At 35.2% G+C, this 21,919-nt stretch overlaps 1 protein-coding gene and 1 non-coding gene across 2 annotated transcripts in view; one reads left to right on the forward strand and one right to left on the reverse strand.

Moving 5' to 3' along the window:
• PCLO (piccolo presynaptic cytomatrix protein) overlaps positions 1-21,919 on the forward strand; it is a 479,118-nt gene that overhangs the window by 350,989 nt on the left and 106,210 nt on the right. The window contains exon 10 of the mRNA XM_066239334.1: positions 8,447-8,572. Within this exon, the coding sequence (XP_066095431.1) occupies positions 8,447-8,572 (126 nt within the window). The remainder of the gene's footprint in view (positions 1-8,446; positions 8,573-21,919) is intronic.
• TRNAV-AAC (transfer RNA valine (anticodon AAC)) lies at positions 11,228-11,303 on the reverse strand. Its single transcript has one exon. It is a non-coding gene; the product is annotated as a tRNA-Val (tRNA).

The following is a 21,919-nucleotide window of genomic DNA, read 5'->3' on the forward strand; positions in this document are numbered from 1 at the left end:
GCAGGATTCTCTTTACCAGAGCTCTGATGCCTGCTGAGTCCACCTTTTGGGTATTCTCTTGAATGATTGGCGGTGCTCTGGTGTGGTCCGAAGCTGGTCATCAGGTGTGTTGGTTCTGGAACCTCTTGAGAGAGGCTCTGGTGCAGACCAAGGTTACACACTGTCTGTGCCCAGCTGGGAACCACCTGGTGTGAGCTGCAAAGTGATCTGCAGATGGTTTCCATTTGTGCTGGGCTTAGAGGCATCTGGGAGAACCTAAGCTGCAAACCATGGTCTGCTGCTACGAGTGGAAGGAGTAATGCCACTTAGGAAGAGGTACAGGGCATGCAACAGCCAGTTCCTGCTGGTTTGGGTTTGTGAACCTTTGAGAAATATTAGGGAAGTCTGGAACATTAACTAAAACAGGCTGTTTGTATGGCAAAGCCAGTGGAAGTGGTTAGGGAGGGCCCTCAAGTTGGATGAGGGGGTTGGTTTCAGGGAATCACTATTGTATGGTGAATAGTCAATGGAGTCTCAGACTTGGAGCTGGACTGCTCCTATAGGCTAGGGCAGGGGATGGCTCAGCAAAGGAACAATGATATTTGCCAGCACTTCTGTCTTGGAGAAAGCTGCCCTCTCATTCCTCTTCCTGAATCCAGACAATTCAGTCATCTTTAGGATAACTCTGGATTTTGCAAGCTGCTGCCCCAGCACTAGAGTTCAAAGCAAGTGAGTCCATCAGTGAATAAATCCATGTGGGGGTTCTTTAGCAAGACTACCTGGGTCTCCATCAGCGCTCTGTCTCACTGAGCCATAATACTTGCTTGTTTTCACAACAAAAATTATGGGTACTTCTCTTGCCTTCCTGGAACTCTGGGCTGTGAGCCTGGTGTGGGGCTAGTACCCCTCACCCCTCAGAAGGAATCTCCACAGTCAAGATATATCTCCGAGTTCTTAATGTCCACATATGAGTGTAGGGCCTGGTTATTTCACATCTTTGGCCCTCATACTAGTCTCATTGTAGCTTCCTCTGTATATCCATAGTTATAGGACTTCTGTTCAGGTGGTTCTCAGTGAGAGTTGTTCAGTAGTTTAGTTGTAATTCTGATGTGGTTGTGGGAGAAGTTGATCATAGCATTTACGTTATGCATTTTTTTCTTTTGCTCCTCTGCTTGGATAAATTCTACTGTCTGGTATTCAAATTCTCTGATCCTTTCTTCCATTTCTCTGGTCTTTGTTGAACCCATCTATGAATTTTGTAGTTCAGTTAAATTCTTTATCTCTATAATTTCTGTTTGGTACTTTCTTATATTTTCTTTTCTTTTTCTTTTTTTTTTTTTTTTTTGAAACTTTCACTTTGTTTATCTGTTGGTCTCCTAACCCTGGTAAGTATCTTTATGACCATTATTTTGAGCATCTTGTCAGGCAGAAAATCTTTTCTCAATTTCATTAAAGTGTGTTTTTGGAGTTTTAGCTTGTTCTTTAGCTGAGAATATATTCCTTTGTTACTGAATTTTCCTTTCCTCTTTCTGTTTGTTTCTGCACATTAGATAAAACAGCCACCTCTCCCAGTCTTGGAAGAATGGTTTTTATGTAGGACATGAGAATTAGTATTAAGCCTAACCTGAGCTCTTGGTTATCTCTCAAATCTTTGTGATTGCTCAAGCTGCCTTATTTATACTTAATGGCTCCTAGTACTTGATGGTGTGCTAAGACCTGTTTGGATGTGGATATTTTCTCATTCATCTGATGTGTAGGAGTCATTCACCTAGTTTCTGGGTTTCTTCCAGAGGGTCTTGCTCCAACTTAGCTGTAGATTCAGAGGGTCCATGAAACAAGGTGAGTTCAGGACCTCCTGTTTGGCCATCTTGGACCAGAACTTTAAAACTAACAACATAATAGTGTATGTATCACATAATAATAGTACATAAAACCTTGAAAATACCAATGCACTTAAATTTTATTCCTATATTTATTAATGTAATATTTTTTCTTGGTGATTTTGCAACTTTTATTATTGAACTTTTTTTTATAAATATTCCCTATATACTATAAAAGCTTCTGAAATTTAGATTTCCCTGTAACACTTTCTTAACCACATGTATGCCATTGCTCTCTATAGAAACTATTGGTCTCTCTACTCTGATACACTGTGAACTCAAGAGCAAGACCAGTTCATTTTTTTTTTTTTTAAGTGAGAGGAGGGGAGATAGAGAGAGACACTCTCACATGAGCCCTGACTGGAATTCACTGGCAACCTCCATCTGGGGCTGATGCATGAATCAATGAGCTATCCTCAGAGCCCAGGACTGACACTCCAACAACCCAATGCTTGGACCTACCAAGCTATCCTCATTACCTGGGATGATGCTTGAACTAATCAAGCCACTGGCTGTGAGAAGAGAAGAGAGAGAGAAGGGGGAGGGAAAGAGAAGCAGATGTTCGCTTCTCATGTATGCCCTAATCTTATCTAACCAGGGACTTCCACACACTGGGCCAATGCTCTATCCACTGAGCCAACTGGGCAGGCCAAGACCAGTTCATTTTTATGGTATCTAACTGAGGAAGCATTTTAGCAACTATTCTAGATAGAATAGAATAAGAGAGGCAAAAGAAGTTTATGTTGATCAAAACGTGTCAAAATTTGAAAAATAATAATATAAACATGACTTGCCAAGTACGATTTGGATCTAAGCATTTCTGTTAAAAATTAATATTGCTTCTTGAGTTTATTAAATCTTTTATTGGAGTTTCTGCCTTTTGGATTTGACCTGGAGTGTTTTATTTTTATAAAAGCATTTGTGTTCATTTTCTCTGTATTTAGTACATGAAATATCAAGGTATAGCTGTTGAAATATTATTAAATTAAAACATCTATATATAAATTTTTAGAAATTATAAGACATAAATTTTTATTCATGACATCCGAATTAGGATAAAAACAACCACTGTTAAATAAACAAAAAATATTATCCTTTTTAGGTCTTTTTATTTTTACTATACTATTCTTTTCCAACGTTTTAATATTTATATGCTACTTTACTGTTTATATGAAAAACAATAGTAGTAACCACAGCAACATCAATAAGACTAATAGTCATTTCTGAAAATTTACTCTGTGCCTGAAGTAGTTTATATATACATAAAATCTTACTTCTCATAGTATTGTCATGACAATATATTACTCCCATTTTACCAAAGATACTGAGGCTTATAAAGTGTATTTAGAATTTATTTTGAGTACTTGAATTGAAGTAAAGCTGTATTTTACAAAATTTAATAACTATTGTGTTGTACTACTTATGAAGATATAGTTTCCTATCACATCCTTTTCTGTAGGGTTTTAGAATGTGCTCTTCACTAAAAATCAAATGGCACTAAAGACTCAGCAAAGATATTGTCATCTACAGAGTGAAATTATAACCAAAATTTTAAAAATAGTCACTTATCCTAATTGATTTTTGAAATTCTATGACTACCTTTTTAGCTATACATTTACAGGTTGTGACAATTCTATTAGAAGATTCTGTGCAGGGCCTGACCTGTGGTGGCGCAGTGGGATAAAGCGTCGACCTGGAACACTGAGGTTGCCGGTTCGAAACCCTGGGCTTGCCTGGTCAAGGCACATATGGGAGTTGATGCTTCCTGCTCCTCCCCCTTCTCTCTCTCTCCCCTCTCTCTAAAAATCAATTAAAAAAAATCAATAAATAAAAAAAAAGAAGATTCTGTGCATAAGGCTGTGCCATATAATATATAATGCTGAAATTATTTATCATGGGCTACATTTATATCCTAATTGTTGAGCTTAAAAAATGTAGTAATTAAGACCAATTTTCTGAGCATTCTACTATAGCCTATTCTACTTGTCTCTGTTACACTCTAGCATAAATTATGACAAATTTTGGTATAAGGCATGGTCTTAAACATATACGTTTACACTAAGAAAATAACATGAATCATCATTTAGAATCTCAGACTGACCATGTCTTAACATTGATCTGAACATATTGACCACATTAGAAATTCACTATTCACTATCTTTCTGGGTTTTTATAAAATATTTTTTTAAAGATCTTATTTATTCATTATAGAGAGGGGAGAGAGAGAGAGAAGGGGGGAGGAGCAGGAAGCATCAACTCCCATATGTGCCTTAACCAGGCAAGCCCAGGGTTTTGAACCGGCAACCTCAGTGTTTCCAGGTTGATGCTTTATCCACTGTGCCACCACAAGTCAGGCCCCTCACCCCTGATGTTTTCTTAATTAATTTTACTATGGTGACATCAATAAATCAGGGTACATATGTTAAAAGAAAACATGTCCAGATTATCTCGTCATTCCATTATGTTGTATTCCCATCACCCAAAGTCAGATTGTCCTACGTCACCTTCTATATAGTTTTCCTCGTGCCCCTCCCCCTCCCCCTTCCCCTCTCCCTACTTCCCTCCTGCCCCCCCTCCCCCCACACCTGGTAACCACCACACTCTTATCAATGTCTTTTAGTCTCGTTTTTTATGTCCCACCTACGTATGGAATAATGCAGTTCTTGGTTTTTCTGATTTACTTATTTCACTTCGTATAATGTTATCAAGATCCCACCATTTTGTTGTAAATGATCCGATGTCATCATTTCTTATGGCTGAGTAGTATTCCATAGTGTATATGTGCCACATCTTCTTTATCCAGTCTTCTATTGAAGGGCTTTTTGGTTGTTTCCATGTCTTGGCCACTGTGAACAATGCTGCAATGAACATGGGGCTGCATGTGTCTTTACGTATCAATGTTTGTGAATTTTGGGGGTATATACCCAGTAGAGGGATTGCTGGGTCATAAGGTAGTTCTATTTTCAGTTTTTTGAGGAACCACCATAATTTCTTCCATAATGGTTGTACTACTTTACATTCCCAACAACAGTGAATGAGGGTTCCTTTTTCTCCACAGCCTCTCCAAGATTTGCTATTACCTGTCTTGTTAATAATTGCTAATCTAACAGGTGTGAGGTGGTATCTCATTGCAGTTTTGATTTGCATTTCTCTAATAACTAATGAAGATGAGCATCTTTTCATATATCTGTTGGCCATTTGTATTTCTTCCTGAGAGAAGTATCTGTTCATGTTCTCTTTCCATTTTTTTATTGGATTGTTTGTTTGTTTGTTGTTGAGTTTTATGAATTCTTTGAATATTTTGGATATTAGGCCCTTATCCGAGCTGTTGTTTGAAAATATCATTTCCCATTTATTTGGCTGTCTGTTTATTTTGTTGTCAGTTTCTCTTGCTGAGCAAAAACTTCTTAGTCTGTTGTAGTCCCATTCATTTATTTTTGCCTTCAGTTCCCTTTGGGGTCAAATCTATAAAATGCTCTTTAAAACCAAGGTCCATGAGTTTAGTACCTATGTCTTCTTCTATGTACTTTATTGTTTCAGGTCTTATATTTAGGTCTTTGATACATTTTGAATTAATTTTAGTACAAGGGGACAAACTGTAGTCAAGTTTCATTCTTTTGCATGTGGCTTTCCAGTTTTCCCAGAACTATTTGTTGAAGAGGCTTTCTTTTCTCCATTGTGTGTTGTTGGCCCCTTTATCAAAAATTATTTGACCATATATATGTGGTTTTATTTCTGGACTTTTGATTCTGTTCCATTGGTCTTAGTGTCTATTTTTCTGCCAATACCATGCTGTTTTGATTGTCGTGGCTCTATAATATAGTTTGAAGTCAAGTATTGTAATGCCCCCAGCTTCATTATTTTTTTTAGGATTGCTTTGGTTATTCAGAGATTTTTATAGTTCCATATAAATCTGATGATTTTTTTGTTCCATTCTTTTAAAAAATGTCATTGGAATTTTGATGGGAATTGCATTAAATTTGTTTATTGCTTTGGGTAATATGGTCATCTTGATTATATTTATTCTTTCTATCCAAGAACAAGGAATATTCTTCCATCTCATTGTATCTTTTTCAATTTCCCTTAACAATGGTTTATAGTTTTCATTATATAAGTCCTTTACATTCTTTGTTATGTTTATTCCTACGTATTTTATTTTTTTTGTTGCAATCCATGAAGGGGATTATTTTTTTTTTAGTTCGTTCTCAAATGTTTCATTGTTGGCACACAGAAAGACTATGGACTTTTGTATGTTAATTTTGTATCCTGCGACCTTACTGTATTGGCTTATTGTTTCTAGTAGTCTTTTTGTAGATTTTTTGTAGTTTTCAATGTATAGGATCATATCATCTACAGAAAGTGATACCTTCTTCTTTTCTAATATGGATGCCTTTTATTTCTTTGTCTTGTCTGATTGCTCTGGCTAGAACCTCTAGCACCACATTAAATAAAAAATCTTTAACAAGTGATAAATTACAGCCTGTGAGTGACTCGGCCATGAAAAGTAAAACCAAATCTTTAATTAAGAATCTACTTTTTTGCCTGACCAGGCAGTGGCTGAGTGGATAGAGCATTTGACTAGGATTCAGAGGACCCAGGTTTGAAACCCCAGGGGTGCCAGCTTGAGCACGGGCTCATCTGGTTTGAGCAAAGCTCAACAGTTTGGACCCAAGGTCACTGGCTTGAGCAAAGGGTTACATGGTCTGCTGAACGCTCATGGTCAAAGCACATATGAGAAAGCAATCAATGAACAACTAAGTTGTCACAATGAAAAACTAATGACTGATCTCTCTCTGTCCCTATATATCCCTCTCTCTGACTCTCTCTCTGTCTCTGTAAAAAATAAAAAGAATCTATTTTTGTTTTATACAGATAAATTAGAATAACTGTTTAATTATGACCAGCTTTTTAGAATCCTCATTTTGTGATGTCCATAGTACACTAAAAAAAAATCAAGTAAATTAATTGAATGAAAAGTGGCTAAAAACTTGTCTTCATCTACACTTTATCACATATATTTAATATGTTATAGTAGAATCAATCGTGAAGAATTTTTAAAAGCTAATGTCTAAGAACTCAACTGTCTCTTCCCCGACTTAGTTGAGACTAAGTTTTATACTAGGTGATGTTCTGCATTCATTCAGTTGTCATTAATTTGTATCATAAATCAATCTCTATTAAGAATAGTCACACTAGACCAAGTAACTTGGGACTGAAAAGCTCCCCAGTGGGGCCAGAGAGAGCTAGTATCTTATTTAATTCTGACCCCTTCACAACAACAAAACACTTAGAAGCATACAGCCAGTTGGTCTTTGTTTTTGTTTTAAGGTTAAATCTTCAGGACATTACCCAGTGAAAAATCAGAGAGAGGAGGTCAGGTATTAAGAAAGTAGAGGGAGAAAACAGGAGTGAAAATAATGGAGGAAGAAGGATAGAAGGAAGGGAAGAAGGACAGAAAAGGAGCAAAGGAATTCATTTGGAAGTATCGTGTCACCTGGAAATAAAAAACAGTTTTTACCAAAATATATCCCACTGGATAAATGACAGAAGGGTTTCATAAATCAGTTCCACTACTTGTTGGATGTTTGAACTGTGTTGATGCTGGCTACAAGGACTGTGTTTGAAGAGTAAAGTGGGAAGAGAACAGAATGTGAAGAGTGCTGGCTTTTAAAATTTGGAGATTTTGAAAGAGTTGAAAATGTACTTTAATTACTGAATGGAATATATGTTAATGTAAAGAAATAATTAGTTGTACCTTAAGTAAAAGACAAGAATTTAGCTTTCTTTCAGTATTGTCATTTTAAATATTCTTGACATTTATAGCAAATATATATCTGATGCTGTTGTAAACTTACTAACTTTTAGCTGATTTTTTTAAATTAAAATATCCAAAGACCATTTCTATCTCAATTATATTTCTCACAGTAATCACTTTCCATCTTTTTTCATTTGGCTAATTACAGAAAAAAATCTGTTCTTTGGAGTAAGGAACAGTCTACTGAGTTGTTTATCAGTCAAGAATAATTTTATTGTGCCTGGTAGTAAGTGCCATGTTAATTCACAAACAATTTTATCTAATGAGTAAAGGCTAAAAAGTGAATAATAATTCATATGTTATGATCATGTTTTCACTATCAGTCACAATCATTTGTACATTTAGATTATGTCTTCTCGTTTTATAATAAACATTACTGTCTTTTTATAAGCAAAATGCTCCTCAATTTTATAAGCAAATTGTATTCTTTGAAGTTTCTTTTACTGGGAAAATATTTATACAAAGTTTTTACAAAATATCTGATCAATATAGACAAAGCTTTACTGAATATAGCTGAATTTAATAAGTATTTATTAATATCAGGTTAATCATTACAGATCCTACCAAGAATTCAGAAAGTTCTGTTTCATAGAAACTGCCTTTGCATCAGAATAATGTCCTTCTGTTACTGGTGTTCTATTCCAATATATACATTCCAGTTGTCTTCTGGACACCAATGTCCACTTTGTGTGTACCTTATGATTTGTGATAAGTATTGTTCCTTCTTAAACTATAGATAATATATATATATTTTTTTACTTCTTCAATACAGGTAATGGATTAGGAATTAGGATTGTGGGTGGTAAAGAAATCCCTGGACATAGTGGAGAAATTGGAGCGTATATTGCCAAGATTCTTCCTGGGGGAAGTGCAGAACAAACAGGGAGACTGATGGAAGGTAAGAATGATTTCAAATAAATGAAAATAAATGAACTCATATTAAATATATATTAATTTAATATGCAAATTTTCTCCTTTTTTTTTACTGTCTATAAAAACCTTTTCTTATGGTTAATTGTGAAAATTTTGTATAGTAATATAAAAGAAGTTATGTCCACAACAATATTCACTTTATTTTCAATTGCATTGTCCTTTTGGCAGTTGATTTACCATATTAACATTTTGTTTAAGAAACAATAATTAGTCAAGATTTTTTACTGATTGGGGAAATATTATAAATAAGACGTACTTTGGTTGTAGAGATTAATGTTTCATAATTCCAAGAAAATCAGCCATAAAAACATCAGATCATTCAGTACATGTTAAAGTCAAGTCAGCAAATTATGGATGACCAAAAGGCCAAATCAATCTGCTTCCTGCTTCTGTAAGCACTGCTTTATTGGAGCACAGCCAGGGTTATTAATTTACACATTATATATGGGTGTTTTTCCACTACAATAACAGAACTGTATTCACTACAGAGACAGTATGGTCTACAAAGCCTAAAACGTATAGGTACCCTTTACAAAAAAAACATTGTCAACTCCTAAGCTATATACTGTCTACTTTAGATAACGTTCACTTTGTTGCATAATAAGCATTTTAAAATAATGAACTTTACAGATCAATCTAATGGCCCATAAATTTTATATTTGATCAGTTTCTTTCACTAAAATGTAGCAGCTTGATTCTCAATGTACATAATGATCATTTTCACTTGTAAATTAGATGAAGCGGTCATTTGTATTCTCCAAACTGTAGCACAGATACAGTTTGCAAGTTTTCAGTGATATTGATAATGAACATTTTTATCATAAAGTAGCCTCAGCCTATCTTTTTATTTTTACTCTAAATTAAATACTTATTTGAAAAGTGTGCTTTTTCTGTCATTTTGTAATCTAATAAAATGTTGCTTATTGCTACCTAACACTTTTAATTATGTTAAAATTAATCACTCTCATCGCTTAAATTAAATGTATTGGAACCCACTAGAAAAGTTTTTTGATAGTTTGATAGACTATTAGAATAAACAGAAATGTGAGCAAATGTTGTTCGTCAGAGTTCTGCGGAAACCAGCTTACACATCTCTTCCCTGCTTCATACTCAGTGTCGTCATGTTGCCAGCTTGAACTGACCACAGTGACAGTATTTACAACGTGGAAATTGACAAATACTATAAATCAGGCCATTTTTGGTTGTTTATGTGTTTCTTGGTTTTCAGAATACCCAGTTTACCAGGGTATCTCAAAATATGTAATTAGAAGCATACTATGAAAAAATATTCTAATAGTATTTATAAAACAGAAAATGCTAGAAGTAGCTAGATAGCTAAATGAAGGACTAGACTGTATGAATCAAGATATATCAATTATAAGCAAATCTCTGTCTGAATTGTCTGCGATTGTAATCCCTTCATTCCTAAAGCTACTCTTTTGGTGTTGCGTTTAGTTAAAATGTAGGCCTTGAGAGCCATGTTTAAGGTTGGCAATGATAAGATTGCTCTCATATAGCACATTCCAGAAATAAATGAATAAGCTAGTTTATTTTATGGTAAAATTTGCCGCAATGACTGTTCCTGATATAATTTGACAAAGACACTTAAATGACTTAAAAAAGAAAATTTCCCACATTTCTTTGTATTTGCACCATGGAAATTGGCAAGTGCTAAAAATTGATATGATTTTAAAGACAATTTTAACAAAGCATGTTGTGATGAAGTAATGCTCTTTGCACTTGGTAGCTTATGTGGCTGTTTTAAAATTTGTAAATTGAAATTGAAATAGATATGCAGTCGTCCCTCGCCATATTGTGGTTCACTTTTTGTGGTCTCACTGTATTGCAGATTTTTAGATTGTATATATCTAATTTTGTATCACAGATTCTTTGCTATATTGCGGGATTTTGTGGTATATAGGTATTTTTATATATTTATTATTTTGACTACTTTTGTGGTAAAATAAGCATATTCTAGCCTAAAAAATTGAAAACAGTATAAAAATATAAAACATATTAAAAGAATATTAAAATGAAATAAAGACTTAAAATATATAAATAATAAAACAAATATAAGGTAACTACTTTGCAGATTTTCATCTATCATGGGGGGTTCTGGAACCCAACCCCTGCAATAGATGAAGGACCTCTGTAGTACAAATTTATTCAAGAAAGAAAATTGAATCTCAGCTAAAACATTTGTGATTTTACAAATTCAAGGACTGCTACTGAAGTCTTAATCTTTTTGGAACTAGTAGTTTTGTAGTTCATTTAATTGTTTAAGTGGGAAATTATTCAAAACTATGTATATATGATTTAAGGTTTTATTCACTTTTATTTTATTAAGGGAAAGGTGGGGAGACAGAGACAGACTCCTACATGTGCCCCAACTGTGATCCATGTGACAAGCACCTACCAGGCAATGCTCTGCCCAGCTGGATTACTTCTCTGTTGCTCAGCAACTGAGCTTATTTTAGCACTTGAGGCCAAGGCCTTGGAGCTATCTTAGTGCCCAGGGTCAACTTTGCTTGAATCATTTGAGCTATGGCTGCAGGAGGGGAGAGAGAAAAGGACATAGAGAGGGGGAAGGGGGAAGAAGCAGACGGTCGCTTCTTTTGTGTGCCCTGACCAGGAATTGAACCTGGGGCTTCCACATGTTGGGTCAATGCTCTACCACTGAGCTAACTGGCCAGGGCTAAAGTTTTTATTTTTAATAATACACTATTTATTATTTTCCCCTAAGCTTTGCCAAGGTTTAAGTCATATATTTTTAGGAAAATAGGTTCTCTGATTAGTCCAATTCTTGCATAATTCATACCCAATGGTTTTTATTGGTAATTTCGAGCTCTGCTTTATTTATTCCTACAACATAGGTCTTAAATAAACCACTTGGTAGTATTTATATTAAGTTTGTGATATTATCTTGAATGTTAATATTTATATCTGATTTTGAAACATCAAATACTTTGAGGAGTAACTTCAACATGTGATATAAATCATTTACTTTCTTCCATCCATATATTCCTTGCTACCAGGCATTAACGAAGAAGGTTTATTATGTTTATGTCCAGAGATGAACTGACTAGGCCATCATGCCAAGTAACTATTCATAAGCACTTACTGTATTTACACCAACACATAAACTATTATGTGTATAGTCATATATAGTTTTATATATATATAGCTTTTACTATATCATATATACTTTTTCTATAATTATGTGTTTCATTTATATATGATATCTTTAGAATCCTCCACCTCAACCTGTACTAGATTATCAAAAAATTTCAAAGTAATATATTGGTTGAGAGACAACTCTGATTTTTATGCCCAATGTAAGAAATTTTTAGAATAACACCAATTTTTGATCATTAGAGTGTTATTCTTCAATTTTTAAAATATTTTTCATGACTGTTGACATTTAAAAATATATATATTGAGGACAATAGAGATGGTTAATTTTCCACAGTATGAGGTTCTTTTCCAAGGAAAAATGATTTATACTGTATATGAATAGACAGATAGGTGTGTTTGTGTTTATGTGATTTAATTTCTCCATCTATATAATGAGTTCCAGGTGGACATAGTGATTGATTGGATCTCTTCTAAGTATATCAATCTGCATTTACAAATATAAAAGTATATAGACTGAGACTTTGTGATTCAATAATATCTTTAAGCTGATTTAAAACATGATTTTTCCATTGGTTGACTATATGATGCATAGACTCTACTTTTTTCCCCCTCTAAACTATGAAGTGATTGTTCAGAAACAGTTATGGTCTACTGTTTTTTCTAAGTCTGGTCATTTCTCATATAAATAGGCTTTACATACTCATGGTCTAACATGTTAACATTCCTGCAATACTCAACTGCATAGACTCTGACTCTGTTATTTTTTGAAGAGCAAAAGTATTTTCCAATTTCCTTTTTGTACTCTGGATTTAAAACATACTGACCAATCATGTAGGTTTTCTGATGTTCATAAGCGAAGTACTACTCTGAAAGTACTCACTTATGTAACTAACATTAACTGGATGAGAAAAAGATCCCAAGTATACTTTCTGAGTCACTGCTCTGGTTATTTTTGAAAGAATATTTTCTTCAACTACGTTTTGAAAAATCTCTCTGAACAAGGCTATCTATCTTGTTAAATAATCTAGGACAATTTAATGTGTCTGAATACTGAAAATTAGCAATAATTTTAACTACACTCAAGAAATTAAGCTATACTCAATGAATTGGTTTTAAAATATTCCTGATGGCCCTGGCCGGTTGGCTCAGTGGTAGAGTGTTGGCCTGGCGTGCAGGAGTCCCGGGTTTGATTCCCGGCCAGGGCACACAGGAGAAGCACCCATCTGCTTCTCCCACCTCCCCCTCTCCTTCCTCTCTGTCTCTCCCGCTCCCGCAGCCGAGGCTCCATTGGAGCAAAGTTTGCCTGGGCGTGGAGGATGTCTCTGTGGCCTCTGCCTCAGGCGCTAGAATGGTTCTGATTGCGGCAGAGCGATGCCCCAGATGGGCAGAGCATCACCCCCTGGTGGGCATGCCCGGTGGATCCCGGTCGGGCGCATGCGGGAGTCTGTCTGACTGCCTCCCCGTTTCCAACTTAAGCAAAATACAAAAAATTTAAAATATATATATTAAAAAAATATTCCTGATACTACTTTGTATACCATCTCCTAAAATAAAATATGCAGTTACAGAGTGTTCCATTGATCAAAATTTCCTGAACCAATCTTTTAGTATTACCACAAGCTACAATGATTGTCTACAAGAACTCAGGCAGTGAGCTCCTTCAGGAATCCTATTCCTCCATTATCTTAAACTTTATATCCTAGGAACATCAGTAAGCAAAGAATGATCTTTTTCTCCCTATTATTCTTCCTTTTAAAGTGTAAGATCAGTCTTTGTTCTGTTGAGAAAATGAAGGCAAAACATCTGGAGAATTAAACTACAAAACTAATTAAGTTTCTAAAATGCCATGTCTTGATATTTACTTTAAGATTAAAATTTTAACAATTTTTCAACTAACAGTGTCAGGGCCATGAAATGTTCATCAGTATTGGTATTGGAATTTAAATTGGTATTTGATGTTTTCTCAATTGGGTCTTTGATTTTATTACTTCACTTTGAACTAATTTGACCATCTAAAAGTACACTCAAATATATGGATTTTGAATGTGTACTTACAGCTTACTATTTCCATTTAAATTTTTTTTCCTTAGACAAGTGGATTATAAACCTTATTTGTATTATAGGATAATTTCAAGATAAAATTTAGAATACTCAACAGTTTAAATAATGGCTTCAAAAATTAGATGCTGCTTCTGTAATAAACTTACTTGTCTCTAGACTGTTTTACCTGATGAAACTCACTGAATATCATTATAATTTTAGGAAGTTTTGAATTTATGACATGCTTTAAAAATTATACTTTCTTTAAAAACAACTCTTCATATATTCTCAGATCAAAATTCCAACCATCTCCAAATTTGTGGAGTCCACAATACAATTCTCATTATCTTTTGACAAGCACAGACCTTATTCTTTATTTGAAAAAGACCAGTCAGTTCTTGGTGTTCTATACTGTTGATAGGCACATATCTATTATATCCTTAACGCGGAATTTTTTTTTCTGCGCAGTTCTAATAAAACAAGGTTTCAAGCAATATATTTACAAATGAGTGATAAATTCATTTTAGTTACAAAAAATAGGTGCTTATTAAGATGGCACTCCTCACAGGGTTATGTAAACCGAATAAAATGATACATGTAGTCACATCTATTTGTAAAGAGCCATGGACACTTAAGATGGCATCCATACTTTGTAATATAACTTTTTATTTTTTTAAAAAAAGATGTACAAAATGGAAACTGTTCTGGACACAGATTCTTAAAATGTTGGGCTTAACTGCTTATAAATTTATATAAACTTACTCTAATCTTTTTTAGAGGGGTGTTTTTTTTCTTTGAATTTAAATTTCTATCTCAGGAGTAGGGGCAGAGAAATGGATAGTCACTGATAGAGAAAAACCCATCCAGTTGGAAAATTACATACTACTTTTCTGCGCAGTGCCAACGTGTCGGAAAGGGGTTTTTCTCTGGGCGTTCTCTAGCCCAGAACCACCCGTCATTGTGTTTGCTTGATGGTTGAGAGAGAGAGAGTGATGGGCAAAAATCACAGGAGTTTTAAATTAGAAATTAAAATCTTGATCTCAACGCAAAGTAACAAGTGACTGTGGAAGTGTTTGGTGCTTGACACATTTCTTTCTGGTTCATTTTTGCTTAAATGGTGTGTTTTTCTCCCAGTCTTATAAGTTTTTACTGAAACAACCCAGTGGTTATTTCTTCATTCCATGGTGACCAAGAGAGTCAGAGTTTGATGTTTACTAATTGATTAGAAGTGTATATGATTTTCCACTTTTATTGGACCTTGAGAATATTATGCTAAGTGAAATGTCAGCCAGGAAGAGCTAAGAACTAGATGATTTCACATGTATGTGGGATATAAAACTGAGACTCAGGGACAACAATGTGGTATTTACCAAAAGTAAGAGGGGAAGCGTTGTAAAGGATAAAGGGGGCAAAACACATGGTGACAGAAGGTGATAGGACTTGGGTGGTGAGCACCCAATGAACATACAGACCATGTATAATAGAAATGTACACTTGAAACCTATAAATCCTATTAACCAGTGATACCCCAATAAAGTTAATCATAAATAAATAATTTGTTTAAAAAGTGGATAAGATTTTTTTTATTTGAGCCTCTTCCCCAATCTGAATTGTAAGATTCACAAAGCTCTTCCACACTTTTTATCTCCTGTTGATTGGGGTGCCCAGTTCAGCATCCCATGGCTGTTGTGCCTCCCCTGGTGAAAGTGGGCAGAGGGAGCTACTTTGCATTTATGGTTTGATGTGTTCAATTTACCATTTAGTCAGGTGCTGACCTGTAATTTTTACTACAAATGTTGAGTGTGCAAAAAAAACTTATAGAGAATAATGTGGCATACAGCCATTTACCCACCATACTATGTTCAGTCTTAACTTTTTGCTGTACTTGTTTCATTTTTTAAAAAATTTTTTACTAGTTTGAGAGAGAGAAACAGAGAGAGAGAGAGAGAATGAGCAACTCATTGTTCCACTTAGCTGTGTATTCACTGATTACTTCTCCTACGTGTCCTGACCAGTGTTTGAACCTAAAACCTTAGCACACCAGGATGACACTTTATCCTCTGAGCAAAATGGTCAGGACCTTGTTTCATATTTTTAGGAGAGCTAAGTCCCTATAAATCAATAAATGCCTCCTATAATCACCTCACTTCTCCCAAACTTCTCTTAATGCCTGAGGATAAACCACCAGACTTAAAGCTACTCTTTTACTTCCTTTTCTTTATAATTTTTGTGTGTATTCATAAACTACATAAGGATTGATTTTGTTTGTATATGAAATTTTATATGAATATCTTATTGCACATAGAGTTTGCAACTTTTTTAGTTATGTAAAGTTTATAAGATTTATTCAAGTGATATGTATAGCATTAGTTCATTTATTTTAACTAAGAATAGAAAGTGGTATGTTTCAACTAGTGGTTAGTTAGGTTATATATAAGGTTTTTTTCTATTTCAAACAATGCTATAATTAATTTTTGAAGTAATCTTCTTGTGTACATGTGCAAAAGTTTCTTCTATAGGTTAAATTTCTGAGTTATAATGACTATCATGTTGGACAATATAGAGGAAAATTGTGTGGTTTCAACAATAGTTGATTTTTCCAAATTACTCTCCATAGTGGTTTATTATTTATACATCATAGGTAGTAAATAAGTATTCTTGCTTTTTGAATATATTGTGCCATGGTATCCCATTGTTGTTTTCATTTACTTTCCCTTCAGTAAATTTGAGTATGATACTATTTTATTAATCTTGTTACTCCTTGGGTATTCTTACTTATGATGTGCTGGGTTTTTGCTTATTCTTTAATTGGAGTGTTTGTATATTTTTAAATGAATTTAAGAAATATTTATATACTGTGGGCATGTATTATGGACATAAATATTTTTATTTTATTTTATTTTTTTACACGAGAAGAGGAGAAATAGAGAGACAAACTCCCACAAGGGCCCTACTGGGATGTACCGGGCAACCCCGTCTGAAGCCAATGCTCGAATCAGCCAAGCTATCTTCAGCACCTGAGGCTGACACTGAATTAGTCAAGGCACTAGCTGTAAGAGGGGAAGAGAGATAGAGAGAAGAGGGAGAGGGAGAGGGAGAGGGAGAGGGAGAGGGAGAGGGAGGGAGAAAGAAGCAGATGGTCACTTCTCATGTTAGCCTCACTAGGGATCAAACCTGGGATGCCCACATGCCAGGCTGGCACCCTATTCATGGAGCCAATGGCCTGGACCAAATATTTTTATATTGTGAACATAGGCTGTAAGTACCTTCTTCTAGTGTGTGGCTTGTATTTTTAGTTTCTGTATTTTTCACAGACATTGAAAGTTTACATAGTCAAACATCACTTTTTTCTATTAAGATTTATAAATATTCTATATTGTTTATGACATTCTCCTTGTCCTAAAGTATTTAAAATATTAATGAATTCTTTGTTCTAGTGTGCTGGCCTGTTTGTCTACCCCTATATCAATGCCACACTTTAAATAATATCTTTATACTAAGTTCTGACATATGATAGATATGTAGTACTCTAGCCCACTGGGAACTACCAGTGTCACGTGGAAAAAAACCTACTCAAGACACAAACTTATGTCAACAGGAAGAGGGGGAGGCCTGACAAGGGAGGCAAAGAAGACCTGAATTTCCTTCTCCCTTAGCTCTTATTATCAGTAGCAGAACAGAGGTAACAGGATTACAGGGGAGGGAGATTAGGTGATAAAGGGCAAGAATGATTAATGGACGTTTTGCTGACATGGAGAACGGGCTAATTTGGTCAGTACATTCCTTTTCTTCTGCTAATTAACAAGCACAAAGGAAGGGGCAATTCAGCACCTCTAGGCTAATTTTCTAAAGCCTGTTCACATGCATTCCTTTGTGTCTGCACAAAGGTCTCCCACTCACACTTTCTTGGTGTTTGCATCCAAGAGACATTCACTCAGGTCTTTTGTGGTAACTAAAGTTCCTCAGTCCAAGCATAGAGGGTTCAACGTTGGATGGGTGATTCCCTAAATGATAGGAGGTGAATTTATCATAATACTTTTCTTGGAAATTTTCTTGAGACAGTTCTTAACCTTTGATCTTGTATATCTAGAGTCGGAATGATGTTTTCAGGAAAATATCTGTTGAAGTTTGATGGTGATTGTATTGAAAATAAAGGTTAATCTGAGGGAAACAATTTTTATAGTTAGACACGTCTTTTTGAGTCCATACAGAATTCACAATGCTGGAATTTTATTCTACCTAAACTCTTAATCATTGTATTCTGAATCAATACAATAAAGTTAGAACATTAAAAAAAATGAACACATAGCATTTGTCAAATTTAATGATTTTCTATCATTGTATATCAACTTATAACAATATTATATCTAGAAAAGGCAGAATAGAAAATATAAATAAAATAAATTTTTGTTTAGGATATATAAAAAGCCAAATATAATCATTATGTACTTTTCATTGACTATAAGCTTTATTTAATCCATAGATTTCTTGAATTTATTCTCCAAATTATTTTTCTTGGTTTTGTGTATGATAACATCGTAATTGTAAATGAAATACTGGCACCATACTTTTAAAATTCAAAAATTTTATAAAAAACAATAAATCCATAAGAACTAAATGTCTTTTACCAATGAACCAAAAACAAATAGTTGTTTATATTAATAAGTTGTCCAACTGGAAATAAATTTAATAAAATACTTTGAAGTAACTTTGTTTCTCTATTATTAGTAGCAGTAGTAGTAGTGATTAAATCAAACTTGTTTGGAAAATATTTGAAAAGCTGTTAGGCACTAAGATAGAAATATAGTGTTAGGATCTGAATGTAGCTTTAAGAACCTTCTTTGCCCTGGGCAGTTGGCTCAACAGTAGAGCATTGACCTGGCATGTGGAAATCCCAGTTTCAATTCCTGGTCAGGATACACAGGAGAAGTAACCATTTCCTTCTCCCTCCCTTTGTGCGCTCTCTCTCTCTCTCTCTCTCTCTCTCTCTCTCTCTCTCTCCTTATCTCTCCCCCTCCTGTGGCCATGGTTCAATTGGTTTGAGCGCATTGGCCCTGGGCACTGAGGATGGCTCTGTGTAACCTCCACCTCAGGTGCTAAAAATAGCTCAGTTCCACACATGGCCCCAGATGGGCAGAGCATCGCCCCCAGATATGGGTTGCTGGATGGTTCCCAGTCACATGGAAGTCTGTCTCTATATCTCCCCTACTCTAAAAAACAAAACAAAAACAAAACAAAAAACCCCAAAAAGCCTTCTTAATGAATTGGTAGGGACATAGAAGAACAAAAAGTTAAAACCAGTGATATCCAGTGTTTGCTACTGGATTCAGCCAGACCTATACAGAAAGTTAGATTCTCAGAGACCACTAGGCTTGTAAAAAAATTGGTTTATCTTTGTTTTCACATATGCTGTTCTTTTTTTATTTTTATTTAGTTTATTTTTATTTTTTATTTTTTTTGTATTTTTCTGAAGTTGGAAACGGGGAGGCAGTCAGACAGACTCCCGCATGCGCCCAACTGGGATCCACCCAGCATGCCCACCAGGGGGCGATGCTCCACCCATCTGGAGCATTGCTCTGTTGCAACCAGGGTCATTCTAGCACCTGAGGTAGAGGCCATAGAGCCACCCTCAGCGCCCGGGCCAACCTTGCTCCAATGGAGCCTTGGCTGTGGGAGGGGAAGAGAGAGACAGAGAGGAAGGAGAGGGGGAGGGGTGGAGAATCATATGGGCACTTCTCCTGTGTGCCCTGGCCGGGAATTGAACCCAGGACTCTTACACACCAGGCCAACACTCTACCACTGAGCCAACTGGCCAGGGCCCATATGCTGTTCTGTGAGGAAATGTGCCTGTGTCATAAATTCTAACTCATGGATATTTTAAAATTTGTTGTGTCAATGTAGGTGAAATTGGTCCATCTAGCCAGCTCTTGTTAAAGATGAACTTGACAGGGTTTCTGGCAAGAAATCACAGGTGACTTCATGGTTGAGAATCAGTGCATTGGAGAGAAGGTGAGGTTAGCTGTTCTTAGAGTGGTGGTTTTGATGTTGCAAGTTGGCCTCTGCAGCCCCCTGTCATGAAGAAGTCTATGGTAGAAGAGCTAACTCTAGTAGTATTAGAAGACACACTCCTGTGTAGCTTAAGGGAGCATGTTGCTAGGCAAGGAAGTCTCTATTTCTGCTTATGCTTTTTTGGCATATGTTACAGATGTCATGGCAGTGCTCAAGGTTGGCGATCAAGAAACATGCCACCCAGATGAGTCAGCTTCCTTTACTTGTTCCAGGGGCATAACCAGGTATGGATTGGTAATTAGCATGAGATTTCTCAAAATTCTCACAGCTGGTGTGTTAGGTACATATGACACAAGATCATATTTTATATTGCTATGAAGATTTTCTAATAAATATTTAGGGAGATATCTTCTGGGGGGAAAAATTATAACATTTGGTACCTAGACTGGTAGGTTGTAGTACGTTATTTTTAGGATGCAGTGATCATGATTAGCAGCTATGTTGCCAAGACAAAGAAAATTGTTCCTCTTCTTTATTGATCTATTTTCAAATTTATCATAAAAAATTATGTTTGAGATTCTGATAGGCACATCAAGAAAACTAAGTAATTGAACTGATTTACACATTCTTAGTATATATAATACTCTAAGCTTTAATTTGGTTGCTTTTATAAAATAAGGGTGACATACCTTGAATTATTATTGTCTGTTCAAGTGATACTTCTTCTGTATATTACTGGGTTTTGAAAATCAATAAGCCATAGAATTAGCTACATTTTGTATGTGTGTGAACTTGGAGTGGTTAATTTTGAGGCAAGGATGCTGAATATTCTATTTAATATCCATATCAAATCTCTAGTTTCCAGTGATTTAGCATCTCTGATATATAGAGAAAATATTATTAGAGTCAGAAAAAATCAATAACAAATTTAAGTTCAGCTCCGGTACCTACTGTCTAGATAATTTGTTTAGCTTTTGGTATCAAGGTGTTCTCTTTGGAAAATTGAGATAATAATAGTCTTTGCATAATTGTTATCAGACTTAGGAAAAATGTTTCAGAAATGTGTAGTATAGGCTATCATAGTGTTTCATGGAAATGTTGAAAAGACTGTGCTTACCTTCACTTTGGAGATATTTGATGTTATGAAGAGCATTTGCTGTGCTAAACTTGAATTCTTTGAATTCTATTTCCCCCATATCTGTAATTGTTGGATAACTGACCATGTTCATGTCTAAGCTCTGAACTACAGACACATAGCTTATTCATAATGGAAAACGTACCAAACACAGGATCAGAAGAAATTAATGCCATTTTCATGTCTTTAAGCAAGTTTCTTATGTTCTTTGAGTCTCCTTTTATGTCATCTGTACAGAGATTTCCACTGGTCTCACCTTTCTCCCAGTGTTGACAGTGAATGTGAATGACGCTGGCATGTTTTGTGTGCTTTGCTAACTATACAGTGCTAGCATAGCTATAGAAGCTATTTTGAGGATAGATATTGTCATAGATGACTATTAATTTTATAAATTCATGCTTTCTGTAAAAAGAATCTTGAAATACTAGAAGTATTTACTAAATTGGTATATTATTTTAAATATCATACCTGAACAAATTAAAATACATTAAAATGCCTGTAGCAATTAACCCATTTCTCATGTAACCATATCACCTCCTAACTGTAAGACCATAATTTTGGCTACTCTTTCAAAAGGCTTCTAAAATTTTTTTTTCTTATCAACAATATATGAATCAGTAAACCTCGTGCTTTGATTAATATCTATGAGCATGCATACAAATGAATATCTGTCTATGTAATTTTCACAGTCTATTAGTCACTGAAAATATATCCTGTTAGTGAACAGAAGCACGGCATAGGTGTCAGATGTCTGGCTCCCAGTGTCTGGACCAGTCTTTCTCATCAATACCTTCTGTGTGTGACCTTGGAAAAATCACAGAAACTCACTGGACTTCACCTTTAACTTAAGTGTTAAATGGACGGGATCCTGCACAAGACCCATCTCTAATGCATATTCAGGAGGCCCTTCACCCAATGGAGTTGTGGGAAGAGGCTGAACCCTGAGAAGAAACATATAGTTAATGTCTGGAAGGGCCGAAGTGAGAGAGTATA

The sequence above is a fragment of the Saccopteryx bilineata genome, chromosome 7 (assembly GCF_036850765.1).
Source record: "Saccopteryx bilineata isolate mSacBil1 chromosome 7, mSacBil1_pri_phased_curated, whole genome shotgun sequence".
NCBI classification, from domain to species: domain Eukaryota; kingdom Metazoa; phylum Chordata; class Mammalia; order Chiroptera; family Emballonuridae; genus Saccopteryx; species Saccopteryx bilineata.